At 47.1% G+C, this 10,089-nt stretch overlaps 3 protein-coding genes across 3 annotated transcripts; 2 read left to right on the forward strand and 1 right to left on the reverse strand.

Moving 5' to 3' along the window:
• Positions 1-72: 72 nt before the first annotated feature.
• Positions 73-1,914, reverse strand: Aud_004179 (uncharacterized protein; the record flags this gene model as incomplete). The annotated part of the gene is made up of 5 exons (XM_043289119.1): positions 73-161; positions 222-879; positions 944-1,314; positions 1,381-1,630; positions 1,678-1,914. The coding sequence occupies 5 exons, from the start codon at positions 1,912-1,914 to the stop codon at positions 73-75; spliced, it is 1,605 nt and encodes a 534-aa protein (XP_043145054.1).
• Positions 1,915-3,412: 1,498 nt separating this feature from the next.
• On the forward strand, positions 3,413-4,807 carry Aud_004180 (cytochrome P450; the record flags this gene model as incomplete). The annotated part of the gene is made up of 3 exons (XM_043289120.1): positions 3,413-3,766; positions 3,827-4,070; positions 4,146-4,807. The coding sequence occupies 3 exons, from the start codon at positions 3,413-3,415 to the stop codon at positions 4,805-4,807; spliced, it is 1,260 nt and encodes a 419-aa protein (XP_043145055.1).
• Positions 4,808-7,657: 2,850 nt separating this feature from the next.
• On the forward strand, positions 7,658-8,761 carry Aud_004181 (NmrA/HSCARG family protein; the record flags this gene model as incomplete). The annotated part of the gene is made up of 3 exons (XM_043289121.1): positions 7,658-7,912; positions 7,966-8,116; positions 8,166-8,761. The coding sequence occupies 3 exons, from the start codon at positions 7,658-7,660 to the stop codon at positions 8,759-8,761; spliced, it is 1,002 nt and encodes a 333-aa protein (XP_043145056.1).
• Positions 8,762-10,089: the final 1,328 nt, after the last annotated feature.

Consider the following 10,089-nt stretch of genomic DNA (forward strand, 5'->3'; position numbering starts at 1 on the left):
GTATGTTCGGACGCTCGTTGACTTGGCTCCAACACCGTTCATATAAGGACTAAGTAGCAGACCCTGGAGATTCTAATCCCCTTTTCCAGAAACCAGAGCCACATCTGGCGGTACAGACTCAAGATAGTCGTCGACATCAGTGCGATGTGCCCGATTATCCCCTGTGGCAAAAATGTTAGATAGTAATTCATTTTTCGGTTTGATATTGACTATTCGCTTACATGGTTCCAAACTGTACCCTTTGGTAAAGAAGCTCGCTAGAAGACCCAGCGCTGAGAAACCGCATAGGACAAGCCACAAAATCCTCAGGGCTTCTGCATATGCATAGATGATCTTATGCTTGCGGGGGTCTTCCTGTGGTATTGCGTTCACCACCCCAATTAGCGGTGCTGCATCGAGGCCGTGTCCTCGTGTTAAGGAAAGAATGCTCGGCTCGGCAGGCAGATTTCTGTCAAACATGTTGTGGAAAACCGTTCCGCCCACGGCGAGACCAACCGCCTGTCCTAACGTGCGGAAAAATGCGAAGAACCCAAGCGCGGATGAAAGCTCATTCACAGAGATCTTTGCCTGTATTGCCAGATTCGTGCTAGTGAAAAGGGATCCCATACCCACCCCGACTGTAAGATTGATAATAACCCAGCGGTATGTGGGACAATCCACGTCCAGAAGATATAGTAGACCAAGACCCGTGGTGGTTACAAGCCACCCAGCCCAGAGGGCCCATCGGTAGCGTCCACTGGTTGTGATCAACAGGCCTGCCGCGCCTGCGGTGGCACTGATCGTGCACGTCTCAGGCAGGATAGCAACGCCTGACATAAGTGGGGACAAGCCCTTGACTCCTTGGTAATAAAGGGGAAGATAGTACAGGAGGGACCAGACCTTAAGTCGAAGTGAGTTAGCTGTAGAAAATTCGCCTGCAAGTTATATAAGGTTAGGAACGTACCAGTACCCCATGGCAAAATGTTTGCAGGTAAATCAACTTCGGGTTCCATTCCCAAAAGATGCTCCGAAGCAAGAACGGCTCACGTGCAATCCATGTCTCGCACACCGTAAAGAGAGTGAGACCAAAAATCCCAAGCGATATTGGTACCAAAGTATGCCAACTGGACCAAGGGAACATCTCTCCACCCCATGTTATGGGGATCAAAAGACTCGCCAAAGAAGGGATAAAGATAGCAAATCCCGCCCAGTCCACACGAGACAGTGCCTGCCTGTAATCATTACGCTGTATGCGAGGACTTAAACAGATAGAGATTGCGACAAATGAAGCACTAGCCAACGGGAGATTGAGAGCAAAGAGCCATCTCCAAACCCCTGAATCGGAAAATATCGTGAGAAAATATTCTTAACAAGGTGGGTAAGACTTCGGGAAGGCTATACTTTCATGCGCAAGAGCACCACCGATTATAGGGCCGGTCAGAGAGCCTACAGCCCACATCATGCTCAGAAGACCGATCCATTTCCCGCGCTCTCTTAGCGGAACCAAGTCTGCAATAAGTATTTCGGACAGGGTGATTAGACCGCCCCCACCAGTCCCTTGGACAGCGCGGGCAGCAAGTAGTATGCTAAAGTTTCTAGCTGCCGTGGCAATCGCAGAGCCGGTTAAGAAGAAAAGAAACGCGGCCGCAAACTGGCCGAGTTAGAGATGGATATCGCAACTCAGTCAAGGCATCTTACTAAAGGCTGTCTCCCAAAGATGTGGGAAAATATGGCAAATGACGGCTGGAAAACGGCTGAGCACAGCACATATGCAGTGCCAGCCCAGAATGCTTCAATGTCTGTTCCGTCCAGTTCAGTCACAATGACTGGCAGTGCATTGCTTAAGGAGGTAACGCTCAAAGATGCGGTAAGCGAGGTCAATGCTAAAGCAAGGATAGTAAGGGAGAAGCGTTGAGTGTCTGATAAAGTGAACATAGCTATGGACGTGAATCTTAGGCACACAGGATATTCCAACTCATTGCTATTCTTCTTAGATACGATCCCGTATTCTGAGATGCATGCCACAACCATAAATACCACAAAGCAAATTTACAAGGGTGAGGGGATCGTACGATTAGACTCTATGGGCAGGGGTAGATCCCCGGTGTTAGACATTTGGGAGATGAATGAATAGATCGAGTTCGCTTGGGATGCTTTCGTACCCGTAGAAGCTCCACTCCGGGATAGGGTTTCCCTTGGAATCTTGGCTGGTTGCAGTGGATTGTGCCTGCCATTGATGGTTTGGTCCTCGAGATCCAGGAACCCAAGGGATGAAAGAATGTAGGCATGATTAAAAATACTACTACAGATCATGTTCAGAGGGATACACATGGTATAGGATCACCGCGTTCACCTTTTGCACTTGGTCTCCCATCAGAATATTTCTCCTTTTCTCCAGCCTTTTTTTTTTTTTTTTATTTTACCTTTTTCCTTCAACTCTTCTTCGTCCTTATCATTCGAGAGCAAAACATTGACGTTCCCAGGCTTCACTTGAACCGCACGTCTAAGGAGAAGCAAGTCTTTCATCATATTCATATTCAAAAATCTCGGACTGGGTGACGACATGTAGGCTTATGGCTGCTTTCAGCGCCGGCACCAAGAAATTGTATAACTGACCCTGCATGCGTGATCTTTTTAGTTATTTGCAATATGGCTATCTATAATGTTACCGAAACGCCATACTATAGGCTGTCCCCAAGTCTACAGGAGGAACGGAGTATCAACCTCACGGCAATCCGCAAGCATCCCTCTACATGGCTGAAAGCGAACCCTGTGGACATTAGTTAAGCAGGTGATGAATGCATAATCAGGAAGGTGTTTACAGGTTATTCATATATGTTACATATAATGCATATTCCAAATTAAGAAGTCTACAGAAGGATGTGTCATTTCGAACAGTCCAGGAAACAGTGTGTTCGAGCATTCTTACCGGCCGCATAATAAAGCATATATAGATGCTATCAGTACCGGTTAGCCATCAACAGCAAGCTACTATATTGATATAATGTCTTTTTGCATGTGCATTGTTCTTTTGGCACTACTTTATGTCAGTGACCTAGAATCCTTTATCTCTTTGTCAGTACCCTTACTAAGAGCAGCGGGTAACGTTTAGGTTCCTTTTCTGGTTGTGTACCGACTATACTTTCACCCTCTGGCAAAATATCCTGGCCCAATTCTAGCGGCCATTACTGACTGGTATGCTGCCTTCTACGTATGGCGAGGCGATGCACATACCATGCTATGGGAAGGCCATCAGAAATATGGTGGGCTTCCTGATGTTTGACTGCGCGCTCGCTTTCATCCCTAGCTAAGGAATAACGCAGGAAGCATCGCCAGGTTCGGGCCCAATTCGATATCTGCATGCTCTCCTAGCGCACTTTCCGAGGTCTATTCTACGAAATCAAACGTCCGCAAAGACAACGCATACGCCGTCATGAGTGCCAGCATCCACGCTCAGAACACCATGAGCTGTATCGACAAACAAGCTCATGCATTCAAGAGAAGAATTCTGTCTCAGATCTTCACAGAGCATGCCTTGAAGGGGGTAGAGGATCGCATCCTGGCTCATATCAGACGGTTTTGCGCTACACTGGGCCACTTCCCGTCTAAGGCACAAGATTCGAGCTCTGGCTGGGGACCAAGTATGGATCTCGCACCGCTCTGTGACTATCTTGCCTTCGATATTATCAGCGACCTATGCTACGGAGAAAGTCTTAACATGCTGGTTAGTGGCCGTTATCGCCACATTCCCCGAATTACCAAAATGCTAGGTCGTCGAAATGCAGTCGTGAGTTCTGCCCTACCAACTATGACTTTCCTCATCCTCCTACAACTAACATTATATTAGTGCTTTGCTCAGTCAATGTTGTGGCGATATAAGTTGGATCGTATATTCTTTGCTACCCTCATTGGTCCAATCAAGGATTTTGGGTCTTGGGTTAGACATCAGGCGAAGACTAGAAGTCGATTGGGTAATGACGTATCCCAAATTGATTGCTTTCATTACATGCTCAACGCAAAGGATCCCAAGACCGGTCAAGGCTTTACGGAGAGGGAACTGTGGACAGAATCGCTGCTTCTGCTTATTGCTGGTATGTCAACCTTTCTGGCCACTGCGTCGCTATATTTTAAAGACGTACTTTCTAAAACCTAACTGGTCGTGGCAGGCTCGGACACCATTGCTGTCACGTTAAGTGCGACTCTTTTCCATCTCGCACATAACCAGCATGTACTTGACCGAGCTACTCAAGAAATTCGTTCGTCATTCGAGGAAGTGGACGATATCTGCCTAGGAGCCCAGCTGAAGGGATGCATTTATCTTCGAGCATGTATATCCGAGGCCATGCGTCTTTCACCCCCGTTCGCAACCATGAACCCTCGGCGTGTGCTGAAGGGTGGAATGATCGTGGATGGACATTATATTCCAGAGGGTACTATAATTGGTTGTCCGATCTATACTCTCCACCATAACGAAGAAAGTTATCCACGCCCATTTAGATACGATCCAGAACGCTGGTTGGAAAATGAAGGTGAAGGTTCCCGTCCGTCGAAAAAGAATGCACTCAGAATGGCCCAGGCAGCATTCTGTCCCTTCAGTATAGGACCGAGATCGTGTCTTGCTCAGAACTTGGCCTGGGCTGAGGTCACCATGACACTGGCCCGGATTTTGTTCTTGTACGATATCCGACTGCCACCTGATCATCACAACAGTGAATCCGAATGTTGCGCCTCTACTCAGAGGGATAGAAGTCCAGAGTACAAGATAAGAGCATGGCTATCGGCAGATCGACATGGTCCGTTCCTCCAATTCCGTCCCAAAGCCGTCTGACTCCCCATGAGTGGGGGCATGAAAACCTCCAGTATAACTTATTACGTGGGCGCGTTATACAGAGCACTGTGTTCTTCATGAGCCGGGGATGCATTCCACGGGGAGCGCCTGTCTAGTTATGGAGATGGTCGTATTGGCAGTCCAATTCCTATCATGGCGGATAAGTTTCCGACGGCATCCTTCCACGCTGACGAACCTAGTATATGCTGAAGGAACTCTATTTCATCCACGTAATCATCCAGAGAATTTTCAGTCAATAGTTGTTGCATGCTCATGACTATTATTTCATCTGATTTAGCTATACTTAGGCATGCATTACATTGTGCTTTGCTGAACATGCTTCCTGTCTATAATCTCCCTATACTCCTTAATATAGTTATTAAAGCTCTTCTCTGTAAGCTTCCACTACTAATAAAGTAATTAATCATAGTAGTAGTGTAAGGGATTAAGCTATATAGGCGCCATCCGGGTGATCAGTCCCAGTAGGGACTGGTCATAATGGCCTTTTTGGTCTAGTTGGCAGTAGGTTGGACCGGACACCTTCTATTACATTATCTCTGTAGATCTTATAAATTAAGGTGCTTAACACAGAATGAGAAACACTTTCTAGGCTAGTTAACGAAGTTGTGGCAGAGATCTAAACTTCTTATGTATATCCCATACTTGGACCTCATATTGCTCTTACTCATCTCCTATCTTAATTAGTGATTGTAGGCTTCTATAAATTCCAAACCATAATAGCATACTGTCAGCCATCAAGCCACTACGTCAAAAAAGTGTCTAGACTACTATTTCTAGAATAGTAGAAATGATAGGCTTATCCTGGTTGAAACATACAGAACATGCAATAATTTCGGAGTATTTTCCTCTGGACATAGCCACAAGCTCTATACATATATCATGAGCTGCAATATAACTATAGCCTTGCCGCCTGGCCAGCATCATAGGAAAATAGGAGCCTCAACCTATGTTACAATTGACTATCAGTCAGATCGTGTCAAACCAGGTCAACAGGGGGACGCCAGACGTTATAGCTCAGTTAATCCCTGTTACTTAGGTATGTGGGGCGTTGGTCCTCTACTCCATAAAGGTCCAATTACTCAAGCATGAACTTACTATACTACCTACTATATATATATACTCTCTTCCTAAAGCAGCTAGTGCAACTGTAAGGCTTAAAGGTATAGACTGTATGGCTAACCATTGGCTTGAGAATACATACTCCTGAAATCCTCTTGGTATCTTTCTGACTCCAGAGCCACAGGAGCTGGTCAGATTTGCTCTACCTTTATTACCAAGTTGAAATACCCCCACCAATGACTGCATGTGTACTCAAGAAGAAGAAAGGCCTGAACATCTTATCTATCACTAGTCTGTTTAGTGTTTGTGCACTAGTATTATATGTATATATGTAATGTAGCTCTCTGCAATTAATATGCGTGCATAACTACCATGACACCTCTATGATAAGTACAGGCCCATTAGAGTATAGTGAACATTGAAAACTCCTTTACAGAAAAATAGGATAAGTAATTACAGCTATTCTTATTGCTAGTGCAGCTAATAAGGCTGAATATATAGAGAAGATCACTATCTCCTAGTAGCCTCTCTACCTTATCTGTTGCTAAAGAGCTTTATAAATTAATGATGCAAGTATTAATAGAGCTAGTCCTACTTAGATATAGGGGAAGAGATCTACTGGAATAGAGTGCCTTAAGAGTGAGAGAATCCTGTAGGTCCTCTTATACTGAATTATAAATTCCAGCAACATCCTCCTTGCAGTCTTTCCAGGACTCGTAATACAACTGCAGATTCTGACATACTTGGTCCATTCACACTTCACAACAATTGTCCTACATGATTTTGTTCTTACACATTTTCAGCACATACGACCGTAGGGTGTGGAAAACAGGGCTTCCCGTGCGCTCAGCCGTACTTAAGCTAGTATTATCAACGCGGTCAGAAGTTATATGCGCCCTTGAAGGCCTGCTGCTTTACGGGTGAGAGACACTAAACCATAGGGTGAGTGCGGGTGAGTAAAGGTGAGCTGAGTGATGCTATCTAATAGCACGGGTGAGCATGGGTGATTAGTAGGTAAGAGAGCAGGCGACTGGCCCAACGACCCATATGCGGCGAAATCTAGTCACTTGACGCCTCAAAACCAGATCTGACAAGGGCTGATGGTAGGCAGCGACCAAAGAGAAGGAGGAAGAGGCAAGACGTCAGCGATTTGTTTGTAGGCGATATTAATGTTTGTCTCTAACAAATATGAGCAAGGAGGTAGGCGGGAAAATATCCAACAGCTTGGGCTATGGAATAGTTAGGAACATCATTCGCGCTCTTAACGGTCATCCCTTGGCGTAGTCCACGATCAACTCAAGAGTATAGCGCTAGAGAAGTGAAGGAACAGGTCCAAGCAAGAAACGTCAGCTTGTGCATGTTTAAGCCCAAGCCGGCGCCCGGTTGGGTTTGACTTCACCCAAACCGGCCTAACTCTGGCAACCTTTATCCTTGCGGTAATGGCAACTGACACGGTGAGCGTTGCAATTTTTATTGTCCTTGCTTGGAACAGTAGCTGGCTGAGCCAACATACACGCCGGTTCGATAACATGCCAGCCGAAATGCTACAGCCCTTGCGTACCCCTGGTGTCTGCCCTTGCCTGACGATTATAACAGTGTACACCCGCATAACTAAGGTAATCGGACTTCGCCCAAGGAAAGATCTTCCCCGCTACTAGTGAGTGGGGGAGTTCTCTCTATTTCTACTCCACGACATCTGCGTCGGCGGAAATACTCTTGAATCCATGTTATCTACCTGCAACAGCTGAACTAGTCTACCATTTGCTCAAAATGACCGTCACAACTCCCCTCATCACTGTCTTTGGCTCGACTGGTAATCAAGGCGGTGCCGTCGCTCGATCCCTGCTCCAGAACCCATCTTTCAAAGTTCGAGCTCTGACTCGTGATCCCAACTCGTCAGCAAGCCGTGCGTTGGCGGAACGAGGAGCAGAGGTACATCAGGCGGATGGCTTTAGCAGTGAATCCATGTTGAAAGCATTTGCTGGATCATGGGGCGCTTTTGTAAATATCAACTCCGATGACAAGGTAAGTTGAATGGATGCTCAAAAAGTAGACTTGTGTAGACTAATCACTTGCAGGCCTTTAAACTGAATGGACTGAGCGAGTTCGACATGGGAAAGACGATTGTGGACTCTGCGGCACAGGCCGGAGTCCGCCATTTCATCTTTAGCACCGGTCCCGACTGCCTCACGCTTACTGGGGGCAAGGTCAAGATGAATGCGGCAGACAGTAAGTCACTTCACACTCCAACAGCCGTGCCAGCACTAACTTCAAGCAGTGAAGTATAAGATCGAACAATACGCCAGGAACATTAGCTGCTTTGAGACTGTCAGCTTCATCTGTGCTTCCTGGTTCTTCGAAAACTTTCTGGCCGAAGAGATTGCCCCTGTTTTCGGCGGGTTCCCGTTCATCCCGGATGCTGAGGGATACCTCACGCTGGTCGCTCCTAAATGGGGCGGAAAGGAGGACGTCCCTTTCATTAGCATTTCCGACGACTTCGGCGACATTGTCCAGGGTATGTTCCTTGATCCTATAGCGGTGAACGGCCAGGTTATTCACGGCTGCAGCGACATCTGCAGCTTTGAGGATCTGGTGTCTACATTTGAGAAGACCAGCGGACGTAAATCTCGCTTCAGGCCGCTGCCGTCGTGGGAGGCGTTCAATACGTTCGGGATTCCGGAGTTGGATGATACGAAGGCGATGTTCGGCTTTACGCAGAACAACCAGGGACGGTACTTCGGCCCTGAACCATCTGAGAAGGACACGCCTGGTAAACTTAAGCTCAAGACCGCTGTGGCATTGGGACGGCTCGGGGACGAACAACAGTTGATGACTGTTGAGCGGTGGTTCCAAAAGCACTTTCCATTCCAATAGTCTCTATTCTACCGCCGCTAACAGTATCCACCGAGAGAATATGTCCAATTCAAGTAGATGGTTTTCTTGTCAGAACCTCAGATCTGGAAAGCCTGCCGAAAAAGAATATGATTTTATTGCTTTGCTCGAGATGAATACTTGTTCCTCTAGATGGTATGTTTAGTTTAGTATGAGGGAGAGTTGACGGTTTCTGGGGTTCGGCGAAAAACAAGCTGTCAGGGACAGCCTCAGCTTGGATTCTCATATTGAAGCCTCTCTAAGCATAATACAGAAGAGAGCACTGTACAGGTACTGCAGAGAACCCTAAGGCCGGGGGGATGGAAGTTCATCTCGCTCCTTCGCACGTACTCGTTCCGAAATGGCTTGCACTGTATGTACGGTGAATGGCATTCCAGATTTCGTGTTACGACAGATTTCATCATAGACTACTAATGGCGAGTAGTACAAGCGTAACGCCTCCAACGTCATATTGTGGAAATGGCGCCGTGCATGACTCACTGCCGGCTGCTGTGGGCATTCTTCTGACTTACAGTATGACGCCAAATATGGCCTCACTAGCCCGAGAGCAAGATTTGTCAAGATTGTACAGGGGGCATGCAAACAGTTGGACCAAAGAAATCCGCTTGCAAGCGAGGAGGGGACCGCTGTAACAGCCATGTAGTGATGCACAACAAGCCCTTGTGTCAATATACCTTGTTCATATTAGCTCAGAGGATTGCGCGGCACCACTAGTGCATCAAGGTGGCAATGCTGCTTTGTCCTCAAGGGATAGCCTCACTGCAGATATCTGACTATGTTGTGACCGTCTTTGGTGGCATCAAGCAAAGCATGGGACACTGTTATCTGCCTCTAGGTGTGCCGCAGCTACTTCGTATTTCCGGTTTCCACTACGCAGCAGACGCCCTAGCATCGGTTAAATTTCTGGATCACAGATCACGGAGATATCAGAGTTGCTCCCGACCGAGCGGTGGAGTTCGAATTGCTCCCTTGCATGAAGTGGGGGGGCGTATGCACCATAGTGTCCAGCAACCACCCCTCCCCAAAACCCAAAACGGGCGGAGGGTGTGCCAGACAACCTAGCTTATGACTAGTAGTAGGCATCCTATTGGTGCAATTGTCCCAATAGCAGTCTTGATTAACGTGGTTGATACGGGTGCCGAAGGACAAGTGGATAGGAAGCTTTAAGGGCTGCCCTGGAGGCACTTACATCTGAGGTAGATCTGCCGCTCTCACATTGGCCCTGGTGGTGCATGATCAGCGCTGGACGATTATCACCGCCCTTAGAAGCATGGTATCGCTTCGTTGAGTGGGGGTTCGAGGTGTTTCTC

Source organism: Aspergillus udagawae (genome assembly GCF_001078395.1).
Source record: "Aspergillus udagawae IFM 46973 DNA, scaffold_3, whole genome shotgun sequence".
NCBI lineage: Eukaryota > Fungi > Ascomycota > Eurotiomycetes > Eurotiales > Aspergillaceae > Aspergillus > Aspergillus udagawae.